General features: G+C 42.0%; 1 protein-coding gene across 2 annotated transcripts in view; it reads right to left on the bottom strand.

Annotated features, from left to right (window-relative positions):
- LOC111670550 (low-density lipoprotein receptor-related protein 8-like) overlaps positions 1-25,014 on the bottom strand; it is a 78,474-nt gene that overhangs the window by 33,523 nt on the left and 19,937 nt on the right. For both annotated transcript variants that reach the window (XM_023427303.1, XM_087179579.1), the window contains exons 3-4: positions 17,581-17,703; positions 6,145-6,273 (exon numbers count right to left, since the gene is read on the bottom strand). In XM_023427303.1, coding sequence (XP_023283071.1) covers positions 6,145-6,273; positions 17,581-17,703 — 252 coding nt within the window. The remainder of the gene's footprint in view (positions 1-6,144; positions 6,274-17,580; positions 17,704-25,014) is intronic.

Here is a 25,014-nt window from a genome sequence, read left to right as displayed (position 1 = left end):
TATTCTGACCAAATTTAATTTAGGAATAATGCTGCACAAATAACTGATAGTTCATAAAATCAAATAGAAAATACACAATAATGGTCAAATGATAACGCTATTAATATTCTAAATTCACCGAGAGATTTACACTGGTGGCACACAGTCCTACGTGGCCCCCGCCTCCCTCTCTTCTATGACTACCGCCATGGCACTGAGAAGCTGGCAGCGAAACCCACTTTACTTTTTCTGGCAGTTTTGATGATGAGAGAGCGTTGCCAGCAGCAACCAGTGGCTCGGATGTGGCGGCAAGAGATGACTGGTTGTTTTACTCAGTTTAGCATTGCAGCTGATGAGTGTGTGCTGCGTGAATGTTTGTTTGTTTGTGTGTGTGTGTGTGTGTGTGTGTGTGTGAGTTTTGGATGCATGAAGGAAAAGTGTGAAATGTAAGGAAATAGTTTTTCGTGCAGGAGAAGGGAAAGGGGGGGGTGCGGTGAGATGAAAAGAAAGACATGCAGATTGTGTGTAAGGATGCAAAAACAGTTATTTATTTTTTAATCTGTGCACGCACAAATACCTCCGAGCACATCAGTCAGTGTCTGTGCAGCTCAGCGTCCTCGGAGTTTTCTCATAGGTATTCATAGATGTAAACTGAAGGGACAGTTCAGACCTGTCCGCTCCGCTCAAAGAGCTGAGGTCCGCTTTGCAGCAACAGCCACTGCAGCAAGGTCAGTGGAATATACACACACACACACACACACACACACACACACAAACACAACTTCCACAAAAGACAAAGCCAGCGCGGTAGAAACACACACACACACACACACACACACACACACACACACACACACACACTCAGAGTCACACTGCTGGCCACTTGAGACAGGTCACAGTAGCTCACTGGGGGAAATAACTCTGTGACCGACCTTTCCTGCGATGCCACACACACAATTACAGAGCAAACACAGCTGCAGCAGCAGAAGAGACTTGTCTCTCTACAGTAACAACCAGGAGAAGATAATACAGGACAAGATGGGAGTCAAAGTGAAGGGAGTTTTTAACATCCTCTCTGACATCATTACTCCGTGGGGGACGGCCAAGGAGACAGAATGAGCGCTGAGATGGGAACAGAATAAACACTGTTTACCTAAACTGAAAACCTGTCACCGCTTTTATTAACAAACTGAAATTAGGAGGAAATTTAGTTTGTGGAAACATTTTAGTCGTGTAAAATGGGCTCACGTGAAAGCCTCATCGCTGGGGATGCACAGCGTCTGCCAGTTCAGTTTCACCACAGAGACAGGGAGACGGCTGTAAGAAGCGCAGCAGGTAATTGTTTACCTCATACTATCCAAGCAGCGTTAAATATGAATAAAGAAAACAAGCAACACAACAACCTCACAGGAATATCATATGCACATACCAGGCAGTCAACTCAACCTGCCGCTGAGCGAGTGCAAATGGAAACACACGTGGAAAACACGCAAATCCAGACGGGCTCCTGTTCCTCGCAGTACATCCCGCCATGCAGGCGAGTAAGTGCACATCAATCTCCACATCGCTGAGGGTTGAGGACACAGTTCAACCTTCTCCTGAGCTGCTGCTTAATGTAATGTTGATCAGGGAAAGCTTCCTCTGGTGAGGGCTAGTTTCTACTTAATACATAATTCATCATGTGGATGACTCAATTAGCAAGATGCCTCTGCAAGATTTACTTTTTCGAGGTCTGCAGTGGGTTTTGCACCCTGAAAATTTCCACTAATAGCAGAGCGCACCGAGGCTAACTGAGCGCAGTCAGTTTTGGGAGCGTAAAGTCTCTGTTCACGCTTGGGTAAATACCACTGAGAGTGTGTGTGAATGTTTTGCTCTCTGTAAGCAGGACTGAGCACGAGCACGCCGTGTGTTTCAGGCATTTAAAGCAAAGTTCACGTTGATGCTTCGACAACTTACCGGCTCAGTGAAGCTAAATCCGACTGAATTCCAACGTGGATTTGTGACACTTGTATGAGTTCAAAGGCAAAACTAAACAAATACATGCATGATAGGTGAGAGAGAAATGTTAGTATATATATATATATAGTATATACATTGCTTTGTGATCTTTGAGGTTTTGTACATTAGAAGTTTTGCACTTCTGGTTCCCTCGTCTAGAAGTTGATGGGTTTTTTTTAATGGGTTTTTGGTGAGATGCCTGAAATGAGGTCTGTGGTCTGTGGACGACATAAAATACATCAGTAAACACCCCACTCATGATTTATTTAAGCTGTCTCTAAAGTCTCTAAATAAAAAAATAAAAAAAAGGCTGGCTGCTAACAAGTGGCTAAATGAGACGTCATCACACTGAACATGAAAACTGATCTACTCACCAGTCCTCCTTTTACATTGTGTTTTATACTCGCGCTTTTGCAAACTATCATAAACTTTCTAAGACTTCAGAAGAGGAAAGTTTCCAAATCGAACTAGAAGTTAGAAGTTTAGAAGTGGTGATGTTGAAGTCATGCAACCGTCCCGTAGTTTGTTTACAGCATTAACTTTTTACTTCCGGCGATTGTATTTATGCTTTTATTTATGCAAACTTTTATTTGTCACAGATCTTATTTTCTGCATTAATCATAAAGTCAGTGGAAAAGTCCCAGTGGCTTTCTGTTGAGGGAACCAGGGTGACGCTAACGTGCAGGTTGGCCTTCAAAAAGACATCACCCCTGCAGCGCTCTGTAAAGCCGCGAGGTGCAGTGAAGGGGAGCACGACTTGATGTGACAGTCACCGGAAAAAAAAACCGTTGTTTTGATTTTCCCTGGTGGGTCCACACAGCGCTGCAGAATGCCAGGTCATCAGAACTGTCCATGAAATGATTTCTACGTCAGTCCATGTGAATTCACGTCTACAGCTATCGGTTTGATTTTGATTAGTTCGTGTAAACATGAAACAAACTGGCTACATGTGCTGCTGAGGCGGAGTCTGGCTGTTAGCATCCACATTGTTTGAACAGCACAAGGCCACAACACAGAGGCAGTGAGGTGCTTCTGTCCAACAGAAAGAAGAGGGGAAGAGTTTGTCTTTTTACTTCTGGACACACGTGACGAATCACCTGTGTTGCGTGTTTCAGGAACGTACATCTTTCAAACCCCTCATCCGACCTGCTGAAAGGGGCTTTTCTCCATTTTCAGACTGTCTAGACAGGGTGTGTCAGGGATCATGTGACCACCCTTCACACTTGAACACAACAGGTGTGAAACAGAAGAGATGACTGAAATAATGTTGATTCTGCTGCAGACAGCCACAGACACACTGGGGGATTCCTCTCAACATTCAATGCTCAGCGGCGCTGTAGCGGCAGCAGACCTTTAATTTATGCTTCAGTATTCTGAATGAACTGCATCCAGACAAGACTCTGTCACTTGGAACCACATTTCCAGCTGTGCAGGCTGAGGCTTGCAGCTGAGCCTTCGCTGGCAGAAGCAAAATGCACCAGGAAACATACACTGTTCATTAAAAGCTTTATTCTCACTGTTCTCTCACGATGACTGCTGCTGCGTCATTTCACACAATTTCATTCATTCATCTTCTCCCTCTGAACTCGAACATACAGCAGAGTTAATGCTGCTTTGAAGTCAATTCTCCAGCTGCCCCACGTGCCAACAGCTAGCCTGCAAACGAACAGACGCACTGAGACGCACTCAAACTAACTGCTAATTTCCATCACTCCTTCCTCGCTTCTCGTCATGACTTTAAATGTGGAAGATCTAAAGCCTCCAGTCTGCACTTCTGAAGAGTGATACAGCATGCAGTGTTTTTGAATAAGGAAATTATCATAAGCGCTAATTTCTAATTCTGTCAACTGTAACTTCTTTTGAGCTTGCATTCGCACAGGTTTTGTGTCATTTACAACACTTTTAACCACACAACAGGCTCGCCACCAAGACTGCTGATGTGACAAGTCTCCAAAACATGGAGTATACTCAAGGACGACGATTCCAATGTTTACTGAGTGTTTTTCCACTGTTTACTCTCATAACAACCAGACGTTTCTCTTGTTGCAAAATGGTCCAAATGGTCCAAAATGAACATCATGGGCTGAATCACAAACACAACAATGACAAACTGATGCTTGGCGCCTGGAGATCTGCAGTGAGGCTACATGAAGAAACTTTCTTGCCCTTGCATCGCATTGGGCCCAATCAGTCTTCAGATACACCGGCCGGAGCAGCACTTCACAGACCTAATTTCTGATGCTGTCCAGCGCCGTGTTGCTGACGGAGCCGGCCTCTGCCTCCTGGTCATGCTGAGCGCTGTTTACCTCTGGTGGGATTTCGGCCTTTGCCTGGGTGGGCGGCGGCCTGCTGCCTGCCCTCGTGTCCCCACTGAGAGGCTTAAGACTGCCGCATCAATACAGACATTAGAATGAAAAAAGGATTAGCACAGGCTAGACTGGGTCTCAATGGGCAGCGCAGTGAAAAGCCATCTAAGCTAAGAAGGCATTAGATCTAAAGTCGATGGAATCGCTACTACTTGCTCTGGCATGAGTGTGTGGGGCCACTTTGAGATGGGGACTCTTTGACAGGCCACTTGCAGGCTGATCTGGCAAAAAAAACATCTTTATTGCGCCACAGATTAACCCTCTGAGGACTGGGGAATGTTTCTATAAATATCTTTGCGATAATACAGCGTAGAAATATGATTTAAATGTTGTATGAATCTGTAGACTCTCCACCTCTAAAATCTGGTTAAAGAAGAGTGACAGACGACACTACGACTCGGTGATATTACAAAATTTCATCTTAGGCATTTATTATCCAAACTACTGTTTTACTCATGTATTGTACTATTTTAATGAACCTATAGACTTTGGTAAACCCATTTCAAGCGCCAAAACAATTCATCCACATCAGTAAAGGTTTGTTTTCACAAGATATTTGAAGAATTTCAAAAACCAGGTTTAAATTTTTCAGCATTTGAACCAAATTATCTCTTTGCTCAGTGATCTATGACAAGAATGGGCGTCATTATAGAAAGAACTGAGATTGTTCTGAAAAAACACTGGGGTATTATGTTATATGCAAGTACCTTTTAAGAAATGTTTTTAAGAAATAATATAGAATTCGAGAAAATGCCCTTAGACCACAGAAAAGCACTTTCAAGGAGAAGTGAGTAAATATCTATTCAAACAGACTATTTTTCTTTATTAAACGCCAAATAAATTTGGTTCCTTCTCGAAATAAAAACTCAAAATCGAGTATATTCTTAACAAATAAACATGAGTTGGTTGGATGCCATGCAGTCACAATCTCAACACCCACCCACACGCAAACAACTGAAAGGAACAGATGCCTGAAAAAAATAACATCATTTAGAAAGGATAATAACGAGATGGCTTTTTTCTCTCCCCCTGTGCGTTTGCCGCCACGTGCCATTTTGCACAATCTTCAAAGTCTAAGCGCCACACCCCCTAGAGCTCTGTTGCCTCAATCAATTTTTCTTGACGTGAAGAGGCAAGGGAGAGAGAAAAGAAGGAGCCGATTCTTCACGGCTCCTCAGAAGTAGGGCAAGGATAGTCCCTGCAGGGGTTGGGGGGGGGGGGGGGGGGGGGGGGCAGCCGCACGGTTGAGTTGTCTGATTGGCTGTATGTGAGGTGATGTCATTTTTGATGGTTCTGAGGGGCCCTGCAGTGGAAAGGCTAAAGACTCAAGGTTCAAAATGTGATGACAGAAGCATTTAAACATCGTCAGAAATATCTGATATTCTCCTCCAGAAAAAAACAACAAAAAAACATTGCACATCAAAGAGGACCTGGTTGTTGCAGCTGGCTTAAATCAAAACTCACTTCAAATCCCTCTAATTATATTGAGTGTTTCCTACTGTGCTTTAATGTCTTAAGCCCCTGGATGATAAGCGAGCTCAGAGAGGATGAAACCCTATAAAATAAAATAAAATAAAATAAAATAAAAAAAGGAGGAATGTGATTTCTCCTTATTCCTCTGACTTCAAGCCTCGTCAAGTCGTTCACTGCTGCTGCATCTGTCGTTGCCACTATTTGAACTAAAATACCCTGTTGAAATACAGTTAGCGCTGAAACGCAGAAGTGAAACCAGCAGAAAAACAAAGGCTCCTGTGTTTCGTTTATTTCCATCACAGTAGAGAACTGATGCCGAGAAACTCACCAGAAGCGCAGTCCTCCTCGTCTGCCCCGTTCTCGCAGTCCTTCTCCCCATCACATCTCCATGACAACGAGACACACTTGTTGGTGGATCCCCCACAGTCAAATTTCTCCGGAGGGCACGTCTGTTTGCCTGTGGGTAGAGATAGAAGAGATAGGGAGATTACTGCAGTGGTTTTATGGTCCCGTAAAGGCGGCAACAAAAAAACAAAACAAAACAAAGACACCACTGGACTGGATTTCTGTCGCCCCCACGATGCAGTTAAAACTCAACCAAGACTCCAACACTCTGGCCAATTGATTTTACTGTCTGGGCTGCATCTAAAGAGACGTGCAGAAAGATCATGAAATACAGCAAATGCACAGTTGGCTGTAGAGCAAAAGAGCCCCCCCCCCCCTTTCTCTGTTTCCCTGCCAATCTGCTCTAGTTGGCAGAGGGTGCGTTTGATCCAGATTACACTGCGTTTAATATGAAGCATGTTGTTAATTATACATTATACTTTGCTTACAGTGCAGCCTTAAGCCTCCCAGAATTACATCAAAGGGTCAGCATGCATGGCGAATCATTTAAAGGTTTGATTATTTCATTTTTTTCTTAATTATGATTAAGTATATTTTGAATGATTCCCAGCCTTTTTTGTCACACGTGTACCACCTTGTCAATTTGTTGTGAATTTTAAAATCATTTATAATTGCTGCTATTTAACCGCGTCAATTATACAAAAGTGTATATTGTTGTATTAATGTAAATGTTTGATGTTGATGCAAGTTTGTATTTATACTTCTTTTGGCTATTTCACCATTTATCCAACACTAACTATTTCAACTGTTTATCCACTGGCTACTTTGAGCTTTCTGTTTCATTTATTTATCCATGAATTATAGCAAACTATTTCACCATTTGAACGTTACTTTTTAGTTAAACTTTTTAACCATTAATCCATTAGACTACCTTGAGCAATCTAATGCAACCATTTTTTTAAGCTAATGCTATAGCTTTAGCATTAGTTTTTTTGCTTGCTAACTAGCTTTCACACACCCTAAATTGCATTCACAGATTATATCTGACTCTACATGGACATATTCTTTTAATATATAACATATTTTTTTAATTTGAGCTTCTCCACAGTCTTTGGCACGCACATAATGTAAAAGTAAGTTTTAATATCACTACCCTTTACAGTTGCATGTCAAGGTTAACTTCTGACAGTCATGTGGGCTCAGTGACACGGCTTCGATACGGCTGATGAACAGTGTCACAGGAGGATCATTTGTAACGAGATGAACGAGAACAAACTCCATAATGAATCCCATTTATGAGGTTAGAACAGAATATCTGATGCTGTCACCAGCAATGTTAGCTGTAAACTGTATTGTGGGTAATTGGAGCAGACAGGGAGAATGTCTCCTGAGCCATATTTCCATGCAAAGCACATCTGTTCAAATGGAAATACATTTATTACAATGCTGCACTTAGGCTAAAATTGAATTCTGTTCTAGCTAATGTAAATCCAATATGCAGTGGGCTTTAATTATTAAATGAGCAACTGTATACAGTATATTCAAATACAATTAGGCTTGAATAGTAGGATGTGTTTTAGCTTTCATTTGTGGTGCTTTTATCCTGGGTCGAAAGGTTTTTCCGTTAAAATGCATGTTATTGTAGAAATGTATGTTTGTTTCTTGTATTTTTTTACTACAGTGTAAATTCAGTTCAGGTTGAAGTGCAATGCACTTATTTACAGGTATATTGTAAAAAGAAAAACTTTTCTTCAAAGTCAGAATAACGATGTTAATTTGCTTTGTAAACGAGTATATCCTGATTAAAATCCATGGTTGGGTGTTAATATCAATATCATATATATTATTTGAGAGTTTAAAAATCAGATAAATATATATTGGTTGATATTCATTTAGTTTTTTTCAAAAATGTATTGATTTCTGACCAATATGAAATTCACAGTTTCAGTGTTATACATGGCGTCATTCATCAAAGCAAATTAAAAACACACATTATGATACCATAAACAAATATTTGTTTATGAAGCTCATTTAACTCTATTTTAACTTTTTATTTATCATTATTTGGCATTTTGTCACAGTAACAGATACAGACAGGAAACAGAGGGAGCGAGAGACGTGCAATGAAGGTCCCCAACTCGGACTGAACGGGATATCAACTGCTAGACAACCAGGATGCATGTATTACATTTAATACATTTATTAATGACTTATAATAAGACGGTGAACTCTAATGAAAGAGTTAGATGTCATCAACCAGCAGTTGAAAGGCAAAGTGGGCGGGCGAAGTTGAGGTGACCACTCATAGGCAACAACCATTACACTGTTTATGAAGGCAGATTTTTCAGCCCTTCATTGCTGCCTCAATGTTACTGACCCCTGCAGCATGGAGGGGTGACACGGGAGATGTGGGGAGAGGAGGCTGGAGAGGCAGCTGGTGCCTGGGGAGACCAAGCACTGAGAATGGCTGATGCAGCGGGGGCCCTGACCCCACATAAAAAAAAAAAAGCACCACCCACTGCGGCTTTCAGAGGTTGTTTCTACAGCAAAGAACATCTCAGACGCAGTGAGACATTGTTCAGTATTTCTGTGTCCTGCAAGTTCCCTACAATCACTTTACAGTCCACAGTGTGAGGCCAGAGAACAAACGCTTAATGTAATTCACAATATGTCACTCAACATTCAGTCGTACCAACTAAAATATTGTGCCACTGTTCACATCAGTGAAGTGCGTAAAACAGCAGGGTGGTAAGAGATAAGTGGAGTGATCTCACACACTTCACACACTTCCACCTGCCACCTCTGGCAAGTCATTTCCCTCATAGCTTATATTCATGAACGAGTTATGAAAACGATTTTTCATTCCTACTGTTTCTCTTTCGTGTGTTAGGAAGTTTTGAAAGTATTACCGAGGCAAAAAAGAGACATTAATTTAGGATGCGTGACAGTCTTTGATGTCGCCTGCGTCAGTGCTAAATTGTGACTAATCAGTGAAAAATTTGTCACTTCTTTCGAGACACGACTGTCAAGTGAGAAAACAAGCTTAATAAAGGAACTAACTGAGGAAACTAAAGACGAGGATGAGCTACAATGAATGATTACAACTGAGAGTCGTCAGAGAACCAGACGACAGACTGGCTGGTCAGAGAGGAAGAAGCATTTCTTAGACGATGTCTGAGACGAACGAGGCGAGGAGGTGGATTCTTTGAAAGTGGAAATAAGATGCTGCCTGAATGAATTCCAACTATCATAGGTCCAAAAAGGACATGACAGACAACAAGAAAGAGGCAGAGAAAATGAAAGAAAGGGTGAGACAGAGAGCGGAACAGGAAAAAAAAAAGAAAAAAAAGAAGAAGAAAGGGAATTCGTAAGAATGGAGAAACGCCAAGAGCGAGATACTGGATAGAGGAGAAGGGACGGTGAGACAGACTGCTGCCTGACCTTTAAGCTTCTTATCCTAAAGCAAAATCAAGGCCATCCATACTGAGTGGAAAGAGATGAAGGAGGAGAGGCAGGTGGAAGTGCAGACCCGAGCACAATCTGAATCCACCAAGCGGAGGGCGAGCTGCTGTCCTGTCCTTTTAACTGATGACTCTTTAATGAAGCGTGAGCGCAGTTTCCTCCCGAATCCAAACAAAGAGACAGAGCTCGACTGCGACAAAGCGGGAGCCCCGTCGCTGCTTCTTATGACAGCTATTGATTAGCGAAACCTGCAGATTTCATAAAGACACAGGTAATCGGATTTTTGCTTGAGAAGGAGGCGACTTAATAAAAAACAATTACTCAGAGACAAACTGACTTTGTCGCTGTTGTTTACCATCAGAGTGAAAAATGAGGATTCATCTCCGCTGTGGCGTTTTGGCAGTTAATCCGTTTATACCCAAGGCAGTCTTCATCTCATCAGTACAATGGTGTATCAGCTTTACTTTTCATTATGAAAGGGATATTTCGGATCCTTGATTCTGACGGGCTGCCATTATAAAACACTCTACCTGCGTTACATCCCTATTAAAATACAATATGTGAAGTGATGCTGTGATATTGCTGGTAAGCGACAACAGCCCGGGGAAAGTCAGCATAATAAGTGATTGATAGTAGATACATATGTGGTTGTAATGTGACTGCAACATGACGGAAACGTTTGTTTTCTTTCTCCCAACATTGAGAATACTAGACAGCCGATGGGGGTGAACTTCCTCGGCTTTGTAAAGCACAGAGACAAATCTACATCAACCACGGCTCGTGAAGCGCCACCGTACAAAAACTCTCCGACGCTGGCCTGGAGGCAAGAGAAATCATGTCGTAAATAGTGGCATAAATGTGAATCATTCCTCCAATCTCCCCGGCGCCAAAGCTACAATGAGAGACGCTGGAGGAATATCCATCCTTCTTACACCGCACAATAAAAACGCACTTGTAGCACCCTGTAGCACCCTGTAACACCCCTGCGGTGCTAGCAGGAGAGCTAACTCGAGTGCTAACATCTTCGAAAACACACCATTAATGGCGATATCCACATAAATGTTAATAATTGCCCCAGTCTATAAGCATTTGTGTGCTGCGTGTTACTTGGCAACCGTTCTGCGAAATGTCACAGAAGAACTACATTGCTTGGTGGAAGAATGATTATTTGCTATCAGTAAATTATTGCATTGCATATGAAGTCATCATTTATAAAAGCATATAAAACACTTACCACTGTGCCTAACAACTTTCCCCGCTCTAAGAATCTCTGTGAACCAAAGCCTCTTGGGGATTATTACTTTATTTGATCATCACAGTTGACCTCGTTATCGCTGATGACCTTTTGCCCTAAACTTGGCTTTCAGTGAAGAGGTGGAGAGGCTTTGTTGTCAATTGTCACCAGACATGTGATATAATACTGTGAACAACCGAATAAGCACTGTGCAGCTGAAAAACATTGTTGATCTGATAGAGCATCATAATGAATGTAACACTACACTGTAGCTTGGCGTGGAAGCAATAATTTGCAACCTATTCATATAAATTAATGTCTATTTTGCAGCCATCAATTGCTAATGGATTTTGTACGATGGAGATTCAGCCTTCAATCGGACAGTGACAGCTCTTTAGACATGAATCTGTGCGCTCAGCATTTCGTGACAGCCCGACTTCTCTATGTAGCTGCCTCCACTTCCAAACATGTCACTGTTCGACACTGAAGGACCCATATCCCGACGTCTCACGGACCTATTTTCTGAGCAACCCTGGTCTCTCTATTCCAACGGCAAAGCTTTGATGTCTCTGTACCGCAGGCATGTTCCCAAACAACTACACCTGTGTGTGTCCGTGTTGTCGTTCCGACGGTGTCCTCAGATCTAAAAAGGTACAAAACTCTCCGATAACATGAGTCATACTCAGATTCATTGCTTCATTAAAGCGTTTCAGCGTGGCCGTGTCCTCCTGTCTGAATTATAGATCTGCTGCAGTGGAGAAACACACTGGCTCGCTGCAAACTACAAGATGGGAAATTGTTATTTTGAGCAAAGTGCATTAGCAGGTAATGTACTGTGTCATGTGGTTATTACCAAGTGCTGCATCTGAGGCTCATTAGCTGAATAACAGCAGACTGATATATCGGCAGTTTAAAATATTTTTTATGTATTTTGGTTTCAAATCCCTGCAGACACGAGGCGATGGGTCCAGTCTATCACAGGGTCAGAAAACCATCCACACTAAACTAGGAAGTTGGTGGATTCAAACTCAGGACCTTCTTGCTGTTGGGGAGCAGCACTGAGCCACCATGACACCCCATTTTTTAATTACTGTGCATGATTTCATTTGTTTTTAATGAGACACCTGTCTGCAATCAACATCAGTCTTATTAACTGATTTGTCAGCAACTTTTTTGAAAATGTACAACTTGCAGAAGAACCTGGTTGTGAGGTTAAACCCACATCGACAATTTATTACGCAACAACAGGAAACAGGAAGAAAAAGATTGCGAACACTATACATATGAGCCACACAGCAAATACACTATACATGTACAGCAGTGGTCTCAGTGTGTGTGTTTCTTATTGTATGACAGTCAGTATAAACAGCGTGCAGGAAGTTTACCTGTATACTGTTCCCCTCACTTCACAATCCACATCCCCACAGGGAAGGAAATCCAAAGGATTAAACACATACAGCAGTAAAATGTAGAATAGAGTGTATGTGCAACACAAACGTCTTTACAAAGAAAATCTTCCCCATTATAAAGTCAATAAAAAAAGTCAGGCTTTATTATTAACCTCCCCCCCCAAAAAACGCTCAAAGAGGCTTGAAGCCCAATGGAAGTTTACTGAATGAAGTTTTCATCAAACCCCTTTCAGGGATAGATCTATAATCCGCTGCAAATTATATAACACTTTAAAGACCAAGCTGGAGGTACAATTAAATGAATAGCTCCATCTTTTTTTTTTTTTAATAGTTCATATACTTCCAAGTGTACATCAATCCAGGGTTATGTCCTCGTATAATGAAAGACTTCTTAAGGAAGAGGAAACACTGTGAAGTTTCCTCACGCCTGTCAGCCCCTAGAAAATGAATTCAAAAGCACAGAGCACAAGCTGACACGCAGAACTGAGCTGAACTCAGCAATTTTGTCAGAAAGCGTCAAGTAGCTCACACTCACCCTTCCTCTTGGTAATCCTCAAAAGTGACTCGGGGCATCTAAGAGCACATACAAAATGTCACCGCTTTGGCCGGGGAGCAGAGAAGCTGCCGGCCGCGGTGGCCCGCTTCCCTCCTTGATTACACATTAATCTGATAGCAAAATGACGAGCCCTGGCACTTCATGTTTCTCCAAAGAGTCATTCATTTTTCAGCGCTCACAAGTAACTCACTCAGTGTGGCCCAAATTTGAATTCTTAATACGGCAGTGTAACGCTACTCCAGCGTGTAATTGAGAATCCACTCAGTGAGCCAGAATGATTGTGGCACAGATGTCTGCAGGACTGGGTTCAAAATGCCTTCGCTGAGTGTGTAAGTGAGTGTGTGTGTGTGCAAATGTGAGTGTGTACTGTATGTTTGTGCACATGTTAAAGTGAAACAGACAGAAAGTACAGGAGAGTTAGGGAAGGGGGGGGGGGGCAAACTGAATGAACTACTGCACGTGAGAGGCGACATCATGGCTTATCAGGCTTTAGCATAACTGGAGCATGATGCATTAAGGTGTACGCTGCGCTACACGTAATTAGCCCGTGTAAAACAGTCGTGCAGTCACCGGTCGCTGCTATTTACATAATGCCAGACTCATCGCAGACTGTCACGTTAAAGATTGGATGCAGGCTGTGTGAAATTCCACCTTAGCACTTCCGTTGTTAAGACGGAAAAACAAGCGCCACTTTAGCAAAGTTTAGCTGATAAATCTGAAGCTTGGAGGCTTTTGATTTCAAAGTGAAGTGTTGCATGGGATTGGGGTGTTCAGCAACATGCTAATGCTGGTGCCACTTCAGAGTGGAAATGCTAAAATCTGCATGTCAGGTTGTTTTTTTGGGTTTTTTTTGGTTTTTTTCTTGTGGCGTCTGCCTCAGCCTAATCAGAAAAATACGGCACGGCAAGAGGTTTTCACCGACAGATGTACAGTTCTCATTATAGTTGTGTAATCCCACCAAGTGGCTGCCACACACAGGTAATTTACCAGTGAAATGAGGTTAATGAGACAGATGATGAGAGAGAGCCAGTCACGAGCAGGCTGGTTGCTGTTGCTTAAGATACTGTGTGCGTATTCGCACAATGTCCATCCTTGAGTTATCCGTTTTATTTTTCTCTCTCTCACTTCTCTCTTCTCTTCAGTGTGATTATGACACAGTTGGATCCACTCAAACAGAAAGACAGCTGTGATGAAGTGGATCTCATTAGCAATCCCTGTGTTCAGGATACAGCCTCGGTCTGACACTTCTCGTTTGAGCACGTAATCAGGAGGGATACGTGCTGCAGGGTGAGGACTACCTGTATTTATAGTTTGATTTTTAGGAGGAAGGAGGAAGAGGACATAAATGTTTCTGTTCTGCCCGCAGCACAGCAGATAACGTATCAATCTACACCTGAAAAGATCATCGATTCAAAACAGAACCACCGTGTTTCTGACAGACTGCATCAAAGTCAGCAGAAACCCCAACATTTTTCAGTGTTGGTGTTCAGGAATTTTTTATTACAACATCATGTGAATACATAAGGGATTTCCATATAAATGGCTTTCTTCTCAGCCCAGATCTCTTTCTCTTTATTCTGCAGCCAAGAGATGAATCCCTCCTTCATTTATCTTTAATTGGATTTCCAATATAAACTTGTTATCCTTCAGAGGTCCCTTCATGTCCCCCTCCTTGCACTCAACTTTCTGGGGGTGACATTAGAAGCTTAGCTTGGCTGCTACATTATTCATCGAACCGACCCACACACCCACAGCCAATAAAATGTAACAAAACTAGAATGAATATCCTCTGAAAGATTCATTTGGTTTTTTCTTGATTCATTTCCCGCTCGGCTGGATGCATTTTAATTCCCTCCCACAGCAACTTTAAAAAAAAAGACTTTAAAGATCAAAGTAGGATATTGTGGCTGGAGCACAAACATATTATTTTCAAACAGGTTGCACAATATCGTTGCTCTATTACATCTGGAAACTCTGACAAGACATTATTATTGTAAAATTATATGTCCCCATTCTTGCACGTCATAAATGGTTCATTATTTACCAGATTTTGGCTCTTTTTATTTGGTGAAATGTTCGAATATCCATAAAGTTTTTAAACCGTCAGTGTCTTTATTGGAGTGAATTGAGTGTGATTCATAGGAGCCGGCCCCAGCAGATAAATCCGAGGCTCAATTTCTTTCCCAGTCCAACCACAGAGCCAATACTGGTCTGGTTTTACTGAGATGGAGAACCGCACGAGCTGCTAAAATGCTGCATCTTGACTCGGAACAGGCTTTTCTTCTCTTGGATGTAAGTAACTTGATGTCTACATAATGTTACATGTCTGTTGTCATTAGTAACCGGCTACAGTCGGCATGACAACTTTAGCTAACTTGCTGTTACCAATATTATGAATTTGTTCTGCGAATGTTGCTATCGCTAGTTGGCTTAATATCAGCATTGTTGTTGTGCACACATCACCACAATGCTAGCATGGGCTAATGGGTTTGGCTTGATTGTTTTTTGTTGGCTTTGGTGTAGGTGAAACTTTATTCAGTTGTGCATCTCGTTGTGTTTACAGATCCTGCAAAACCTTTAAAAAAAACTGGCTTCAAATCCTTAGTATTTCTCAATAAAGTTAAATATTCATGGTAACAATAAAAGTGGAAAAAAAAGAAGAAAAAAACACCTATTCACATATCATTAATGAATAATTTAGCACTCAAAAGCTAAACTAATCTCCATCTCTATGACATCACCTTTTTCTAACTTCGCCCCGCCCTCTGCAAACCAGTTAGAAGAGCTCATGGAGAAGAAAGAAAATCAGAAATCCCTTGTGTGAAATAAACAAAACTGTTCCACTTTTGGTAGAAAAGCTGTTTGCTCTTGTGGGATCGTCACTCATCGCAAGAATATGTTTATCCAAATCTCTATATTTCAAATATTTTGTAGAATTAAAAAATAATGCTGACTGGAAATCTTTCTCTGACGTTTGTGAGGACGAGATATAAGAGGTCAGTCTCCGCTCAGAAAAGCCCCGCGGTAAATTATCGATAAAATTTAATTCCTTTTGAAAGATAAAGTTAAGCCACAGAATATTTGTTGCTGCCACACACAGTTGGTTTAGCTGAGAGTCGCAGTTCATGTTTTTAATTGAGCACTTAACCCTCCTGTACTTTTGGTCCCTTGTATGTTGCAGATCTCGCCGCACTTACAACCTGATGTGTGATATGAAGACCTGATAGGGCTGTAATGTGTGGATGCTCTCTGCTTTTCCCTAAGACGTCATTATTTATCGGTGTGGTGCCTTCAGCTCTGTCTGATATCTGTAACCCCCAGAGAGAAACCAGGAGCCAGGGGAGACAGAGAAATTAGCATTTAAGAAAGACAGAAAACAATTAATAATTGGTTCAAGCCTCCCACTCATGTGTCCCTGCTTGGTTGTGGAGACATCAACTCTCCTTGCCCCCCCCCCCCCCCCCCCCAAATCAGGGACTCAGTGTGTGGGTGCACTAGACTGGCACCGGCTAAAAGTGAGCCAGCCAGAGATCCTCAGCTCTAACAGCTTGGCAGAGAAGTAATGGAGGCCTTTCTTGCACTCGCCATCAGACAGCATTGAGAATGGAAGTGCGTGGGCGATCGGAGGCAGGCGATTGGAGGCAGGCGACGGAGGCGGCTGAACTGCCGCCAGAGCTGAGATAACAAGGGAAATTAGCCACCTGAACAGCTTCTTGGAGAGTCAAATTAAATCTGGTCTAAAATGACTGACTTGATGGTGCGACCGCATATCCAGATGTAACACGCAAAGACGGCAACGCAATCACCCAGCCACAGCTTCTCCTTTTTTCTCTTAGTGTAGAGAATCCGACTGGCTGTAACAGTTGAGATCAATGAGACGATCAGACGCTCAAAAATAAACACAACTTGGAAAAACCTTAAAAGGGAAATTTCATTCAGCCCGGCTTGTTTTCGTTGTAATTCCTGATTGAGCAGGTTAATTGCTGAGACCTGGTGATGTAGTGACACAAAGTCCAGTGGGACAGGCAGACAGACAGAACATGCAGGTTTTAGTGAAACTACTTCTTTTCAAACATCTACCAGGACTTGTGCAGACTCAACTCTGACCTACTGTACTTAGCATGGTTTCAAAATGTTCCTGTGCAGGACGGGATTATAACTGACAGTATGGGTCTATTCACTTTTGGTTTTCCTTTCAAATAAATTAGTTTAAATTTTCATTTTCTTTTGCTTGTGTCCTCTTAATGCGATGCAACATTTACTATAGGAACCCCATCGGCTCGGCAGCATGTATTTTTGGAAGCCTGAAAAGTCTGAAAAATAATCATCATTTTAGGAAGGTGAATTTAGTTTCTCTCATTTGCGCTCCCGGTGATCTTTATTCTTTATTTGGATCCTCATTAGCCTCCACAAAGTGGGCGTTAGACTTCTTGAGGTAAACAAAATAATTTGAAATCACATATCAGTAAAACAAGAAAAGGCAAAACAAGCCAAATATAAAAACCAGAAAATAAGTGAAATAACTCTTTGTGTTAAAAGATAGAGAGGAGAAACAATATTGTCAAATATAAATAAGTAACCCTTTCACGGCCGTTTGGATTCATCTTGTGACCCCTTAGATTGAGAACCACTGGTTCAGATAATCTGGATAAACCGTTTTCATTTCTCGCCCTGTGTGTCTTTGCTGTAGTATTAAGAAAAACTTCAAATATGGTTCTAAGATGTCCTTGATGTGAGCAGCTGAGTGGCTTCACTTACTGCAGGTCTCCTCGGCCTCGTCAGAGCCATCGGGACACTCCGGCTCCCCGTCGCAGCGCCAGCGTCCCGGGACACACTGGCCGTTTAAACAGGCGAACTCTGCAGGGGCGCAGGTTTTCCTGGCTGCTCAGGGAGCGAGAGAAAGAAGAAGAAAAAAAAAAGCACAGAGAGAGAGAATAACAAGAGTGAGAACAGGAAGTTAAAGACAGCGCGAGAGCATTGTCGGTCTGCGGTTGGGTTTAAGCTCCGTCATGAAACTGGTCCCATTATCTGAATCCCAGCAATCATTGCCCTCATCAGAGGAGATCAGACTCATCACCGCTCACATTATTTCTCTGCAGCCCTCTCCAGTGCTCCCTTTCTCCTGATATGCCTCACTAATTATCTCCACTTTCCCTATTTTCTTGACTCTTATTCATTGTGCTGTCTGCCCCCCACCCCCCACCCCGTCTGCCTCCCCTCCCTCCATGTGCTGGTCTCCAAAAAACAGTCTAATCTCTGCTCCAGGTTTTCCATCACAGAGCAGTGAAATGGATGCTGATTGCCGAACACTGCAGGCTCGGGGAGGTTAAACCCTTTACTTCGCAAACCTGTTTACCGCAGAGAGCTACAAGCTAGCCAGCAAGGCCACGGGCTGATAAACATGTCAAGTGTGCTAAGGTTTAGAAAATCAAAAACATGTCAGGAAAAGGCTTGTTTAAGCGATAAGAGGAAACCTGAGTGTGATCAAAACTTACACACAACAGCCCTGAGATTATCACGCTTGCTACCCGAAATCTCTCCAACCTGCTGTGTTCAAAGAGTCATGAAACACACACACACATATATAAAAACAAACAAACACACCGTCCACCTGTAGCAACTAAGCTCAGCCAGAGCGCCCAGAAGCAGGCTGAGGTCAGAGCCATTCATTTTCCTCAGTCTGGTTCTCCAGGAGGGACCCGCAGTACGGACTAATAAATCACTGGCTAAAAGGCCTTCGGCTGGGCCCTCCGGTGCCGTTACACCGCCACAACTGCTCCTAAGCTGCCCCCATCTTGGCTCTGAAGCTTCAAATTAGATATAGCGTTTAGAGATGCGAGGGGATCTTAAGCTTAGCTGAGGGGCTGTAAGGAGAGAGAGCGAGCTGAGCCTCTCTCTGCTGTGCTCAGCTCACGCCGCTCTCACCGCTAACTCCGACTCATTTCAAAACAGGCGGTGGAGTTCGGGGGTGTCCTCAGTCGGCTACGGCACATATCGCTTTTCATTCCATTCCACGGGCGTAGGCTTGATTTCAGACGCGGATACAATGAAACCAGGAGAAACAAGACAGTTTGACTCGACTGATTACGGTCAATGTGCAAAAGAAGACGTGGTTGAAAACTGTAAACGACCGACATCATTGTGTCGTATTTGCATTGTGCCTCGTGTCAGCTGGTCTCAGCCCTTCATCCGTCAACAGACGATTCTTTTTTGACATTTTAGAAAACACCATGTTTGTGTGTGATCCAGCTTTAAATCCTCATCCAAGTACAACAGAAGCAATCGATTAATGATTGTTGATTTATTTGAGATAACAGACAAGTTGTAAAGAATGTTACAGTATTTAGTTCACACATATTACTTTCTTTTTTTAATGAAAAAGCCAATCGTAAAACTCATTCATTTCCATCATTAGTTAGTAGCTGCTTCTCTCCCAAAATATTTCAATGCTGCACTTGATGAAACGCACTTTCACTCTCTTAGTTAAACTGTAGAGATGGTGCAGCTGAACAAAGTGGGAGGTTTAGTACGAAACTAACGAGTTAAAAAGTAAATGTCCGTATCGCTCGAACTTAAGATCACATTTACATTTGGCTGCTGCAACAATGTTTAATTTGTGTCTCTACAACAGCTGGTCACAACCTTTTCCAACTCATCACCCACTTGAAAATCTCAAAAATGTTGGCGGCCCACTTCCAACCCCACAGAGCTCTCAGAGCAATTTTTCTCCACAGTGACTCATCACAGTGAAAGAGGAGTTTTTAAACATTTGAATTTTTTTCAAATATAATTATATATATATATATATATATATATATATATAATTACATTATTTCACCAAAATTATAAAGTTTTACAAATGATTTCTTGGCCCACTTGCAATACCCACAGGTTGGGAACCACTGCTCTCCACAATCCTTGTGTGTTCTTGCTCTGTCCTTTACAATCCTTCTGTCGAACCTAGATGAGTATTGTGGTATTTTAATCACCACAAACCACATCTCATCTCAATAATGGCAGCTTGACAGTAAAGACTGGACTGTTTAGAGAGATTTAACTCTCTCTCTTTGGCTCTTTTTCAAAATGCATTAAATCCCACTGAAATCTAATTCTCACATTTACAGTACGGGTCACCTACAGAGTTATCTGTGCTGTGGTCTCGTTGCTGCAGCCCAGCGGGGTATCCTGCCAACGAGAAGCACTCAGATTATAAACCTACTTGTGTCTAATTCTAAATCTTGTTTAATTGCCCCATTCTCAATTATCTCCCGTGTCAGAGTAACAAAGTCAAACCAATAACGGCTCATCTCGGCTTGTTGACGGTGTGAAAAGAGTTTATGAAATGTCTCGCAGCGCCGCTCTAATAGGACGTGTGTTCCAGCGGTAAATGTGTTTTCACAATCGGCCCTTGTTACATTTCACTTCAAAAATCTAAATTAACATTCTTTCTCGCCTTTCCTGCAGAACGTAATGAACTGACCCCATTTCACTACTGAGACAAACACTCCCTTCTCCTCCTTTTGTTCCTTCACACATGGGTCACTTGTTTCTCTAATACCCAGTCCCTTGTCTAAGTTGCCACTACAAAAAAAAACAACACATTTTTGATTGTTATTTTTTAGCAGCTTAAGTGCCACTTGTGTCTTCATTAGAGAGCGGGATGGTGGGCCTTTGTTAGAAGGTGAAGCCGGATGATGACAGGGTAAAGGAGGATTGTGATCCTTTTAACCAACACCTCCCACAAGTCTATAAACTCATTAGTGGTGTGCTCGCATTTAAAAAAACAAAACAAAACATCACATTCCTTTTCACATTTTGCATGCGTATCTTCAAAACCCATTTATCACTCATGTAAGTAGGTGTGGCGGAACAAAAGGAGAGAGACCCTGCAGTACGAGTTTTAAAGGCACAACACCTTCCTCTACAGAATAATGAGATTCATAAGATCTTCCCTACTAAATCCTGGAAGATGATACAGCACATTAAAATTCTTATTCAGGGCCAAGTTGAACATTTTTACTTCCCAAACAAAACCCTCCATTCCTATACACCCAAATCCCTGCATGGGTTTTAATATTGTGTTGATTAATCTGACTCCCTTGAGATGAACAAAAGCAGAGATGAGGGCAGTGCTGAGCACATAAGGCGCTGCAGTATGTGCAGATTAAGACCGCGTTTAAGGCTTTAGTTGATCACATGACGAAGACCTTGAAAATCTCAGGTTGATCCATTAAATGGCCTCTGAGGGTCCAGATGTGCCCACGTCGTCTGAGCTTCTTACCCAATCCGACTGAGCTCGCTACTCATTTCACTCAAGGTCTGCAGGGGCCATGGTTCACTCGGCAATAATTACCCAGGCCATCTCATGCCATCTGCTTGGAATGACTTTCTGCTTTAATTAGGAGAGTTTTTAAAATGTTAGGCTTGTGCGTGAGGGTGGGCTGAAGGGGAAATTGACAGGAGGAGAAGGTAAGCTGTTAGACAGAAAGCCAGGAAATAATAGTAGTGAGTAATAGCAGCAGAGATGGAGAGTGACATACGCAGTAATAATGCTTTATGGAATCCTAATGGGAAGTGTGATGCTGAATAAAAACAGGTAATATTACTGTACTGTAGATGGCAGGGCTATCACTTACTGAACATTAATCCCTTAGATGTGCACTGTACACATGTAAACCCACTCACTCTCACACGCGCACATACAGCGTCTTCTTCTGTGGTAGACTTTTACACAGCTGGAATCCATCTGAGGAACATCTCAGGAAAAAAAAACAAAACAATGGTGATTCGGAGTTGTGTGTGTGTGTGTGTGTCCTATCGTGAGCATTACAAATGGGATGTGACACAGACAGAATGAGGGCCCCGCACAGGGGAGTTCACCCAGCCATGTTATGTCTCCTGGAGGAGGTACAGTGGGAAGGAGCTCCACGCTCCGACAACCCCACCTGGAGCCTTCTCCTCTGGGGCCGATGTTGTCAGCATTTCACTGCATCTACTCCTTTTCATCCTTCTTAAATGCCATTCATGTGGGTGTGCATGGCAGACCTCCAGTATATGCGTTGTGGGGTTGGCCGTTACACTGGGTTGACGTGAAGCTTTATATGAGAATCAGATGACAGCAGCCAGTGTGGCTCACTGCTGATGTGACGTATCACTTTCCTCTGCAGCTTTAAGTGTGTCAGGGTGTAAAACAATGAATCTGTCTTAATATTTTTTAACCAAAATAACAACATGGCTCACGGGACGGCAATGTCAGACTGTCCGTTGCTTGGTTGGTTTGACTAACCAACCTTTTTGCTCTGAGAGCGGTTTTCCCCCATTTCATATTCCAATTTAATGATATTGTCAATGTTTCTGGACATGGAAACATGGGACTCTCCTTTGGCAAACAGTTTTAATTATAATTTGTTTTTGAGGAATAATATTTTATCTGTCAGTCTGGCATGGTGGGAGATTCAAAATGCTACACTACCCATTACCCAGGCCCGTTAGGTGTGCGAAACAGTCGCTGCAGTTTCTGAATTCATCCAAAATTCATATAAATCCACAGTTTAAAGCTTGTTGATTGGATGTTTTCTTGCTGAAGTGCATCTAGGGAGTCGTAGTTAACTTCTCCCTTTGTAGCGGCAACCTTTTATCAAAGAACCAGATATATTTGTTAATCATTTATTCTGATGATTCTACCAGGGGGGTTTGATGCCCGTTCATGTCATAGAAGTCCTCGGAGTCCTTTGAGGTGTCCTTTACACCGGGGAAATATCCCCACCACTTTTTGAAATGGCTGATATTATCCCCACCACTTTTTAAAAGCAAAATAGGTTGAAACTATTGTAAAAAATAACTGTGAAAAATAACTTCCACCAAGAAATGTTACCTAACAAAATGAGAACACTGAGAAAAACATATAATGCAATGTAAATATAGGAGAAACAAAGGCACACTGCACCGGCGTGAGCTCAGAGAAAAATGCACACTAGCCGACTGATTCTAAAACAACCCAAAAACATGCATGAATAGATGCGCAGGAAGTAGATCTCCCTTTAGTGTGTGAGTGAAGAGTACCTGCGTGTTATTGCAGCCAGCCAAAGTAAAGAACATGCAGCAGGTAGTGACTTGTAAAAGTCAGTGTAAAAGTGTAAAAGAGAGTTGCCGATCAATCACTCTGGTTATTAGCAGCTACGAGCCAGGCAGAATTAGTCTGAAGAAACCAGTGCGCTCCAATATTATTTTTTCCATTTTTCCATTAAAAAGTGTCTGAGCTCTTATGTCTCTTTTCAACACAAAGTGACCTTGGATCCACGTAACTTTGCCTCTGGCAAAAATGATTGGTCATTTTACTTCTGGAGCCAGCAGCATCCAAAATAGCTCCTCTTACTCTCACAACTCTACATCTGCAAAACTAAAAAAATGAAATGTTAATTAGCAAATCTTAGCATGCTAACACACTAAACTGAGATGGTGAACGTGGTAAACATTACACTTACTGAATGTCACTATCATATTCGCAGGCTAACATTAGCATTTAGCTAAAAGCGCCGCACTGCAAAGTTACTAACACGGCTGTAGACTCTAAATTCTTGTTTATATACTAGTGCAGTTGATTTTCAGTATCATATCATCTAAACTAAGAACGGGTTTCAGTGTGACAACAATACAGTTTGATGGAAAACATAAAATTATTTTCTTTCTTAATATTTTCCAGGATCAAGTTAGTCAAAGGTATTAAATACTCATACAGTTCGAAGCTAAACGTGAATATGTATGTGTCAGTGTGGGGTTACTGGATGAACATCTTCATGCGCTGGAGCTCCCTCCATTATTCAATAATGTTCAAGAGCAGCAGACAGCCTTCAGTCATCTGACATTCTCTCACACACACACCTCCTAAACTTTCTTTTTTTAATCATGAGGGATATTAATGACAGCTCTTTCCATTTGGAGGCCAGGAGAAGCTTAATAGGTAATGCAGTGATAAGCACGTTCTCCTGGGCATCAGAAGACAAATGGCCTCATTAGCTCAGAGTAAAGTAGGGGAGTGTTGTCGAAGCAGGAAACATAATGTATCCTGTTGGCTTAAACCGGCATGCAAATCACTAAACCTTCCAAAATTAATTCGAAATCAAGGTAGCATACAAAATGCAGCATGGCATCAACAAGGCTTCGGACAAGCTGCTCTTGAAATTGCTTTTGCGAATGATTATAGAATTTAATTAGCCTAGTTTGAGTGTTGAGGTTTGCCAGAGGTGCCAGATGCACAACCAGGAATTTTATACTTTGATAAATTTTACTTATAATATTTCTAATGTTAGGAACCTGTTGATTCCTTACCCTTATCTGTCAAAAGATGAAGTCACTACGTGTTGTGTCCCGTCAGTCAGGCCTGTGTGGAGAGCAGTGAGCCACTGGAACCAACAGGAAGACAAAAAGCCACATGGGACTGAGCTCTAACTCAGCACCGGTTGATAGAGTATTGATCTGGAAACACAGAGCCACAGAGTAGTGGCATCTACAGATTAAATGTCACTCGCTCTCACTGTCCCTCTCGCTGCACCTTTCTGCCCTTTTGGACAAACTGAGCAAATCAAATGTTAAAGGTAAAGCTAAAGAAAATGCTAAAGGTTACTTTACCTCCCCTGGTGAAACTAATTTTGGCTGCAAACTTAATCACATGTGATTGGTTTTCATACCGTGGCCAATTGTTTTTCCTTATCCAAACAGGGACCGACTAAACCTGAGTCTGACAGGTCAAAAGATCAGCTTTATTTTATGATATTTGATACGTGGTACGTTGTTTCCTCCATTAAATATGTATAGTCATATAAAACCTGTGCTGGAACTGCTAATTGTACTTTAAGTATGATGAATCCTTCAACAGGTTGACAGGTTAACTGTGGGAAGGAATTGGTTGAAAATATTGGTTGGTTGTTTCGCAGTTGTTGGTTGAGAAGTTGACAATGATTGAGAATTAAATACTGTTTTAAAAAGTGATTTCACTTGAAATATATAGATCATATTCTTCAGGATAGGTCACTGCCATGAACCTTTCTTTGAATATTTACAGTCATATTTTGTACTTTTAGATCATTGTGTGTGAATATTTCATTATTATCATCATTAAATCAACAGTCAACACTGAAGCCTGTTATCAGATCTGCAGAACGGTACATTTAGGAAGCCAGAGGTAAGAGAGGC

The sequence above is a fragment of the Seriola lalandi genome, unplaced genomic scaffold (assembly GCF_002814215.2).
Source record: "Seriola lalandi dorsalis isolate HSWRI2012SDOR001 ecotype SW California unplaced genomic scaffold, Sedor1 jcf7180002054857, whole genome shotgun sequence".
Taxonomy (NCBI): domain Eukaryota; kingdom Metazoa; phylum Chordata; class Actinopteri; order Carangiformes; family Carangidae; genus Seriola; species Seriola lalandi.
The sequence above is the reverse complement of the archived record's forward strand: the minus strand, read 5'-3'. Positions and strand labels throughout refer to the sequence as shown.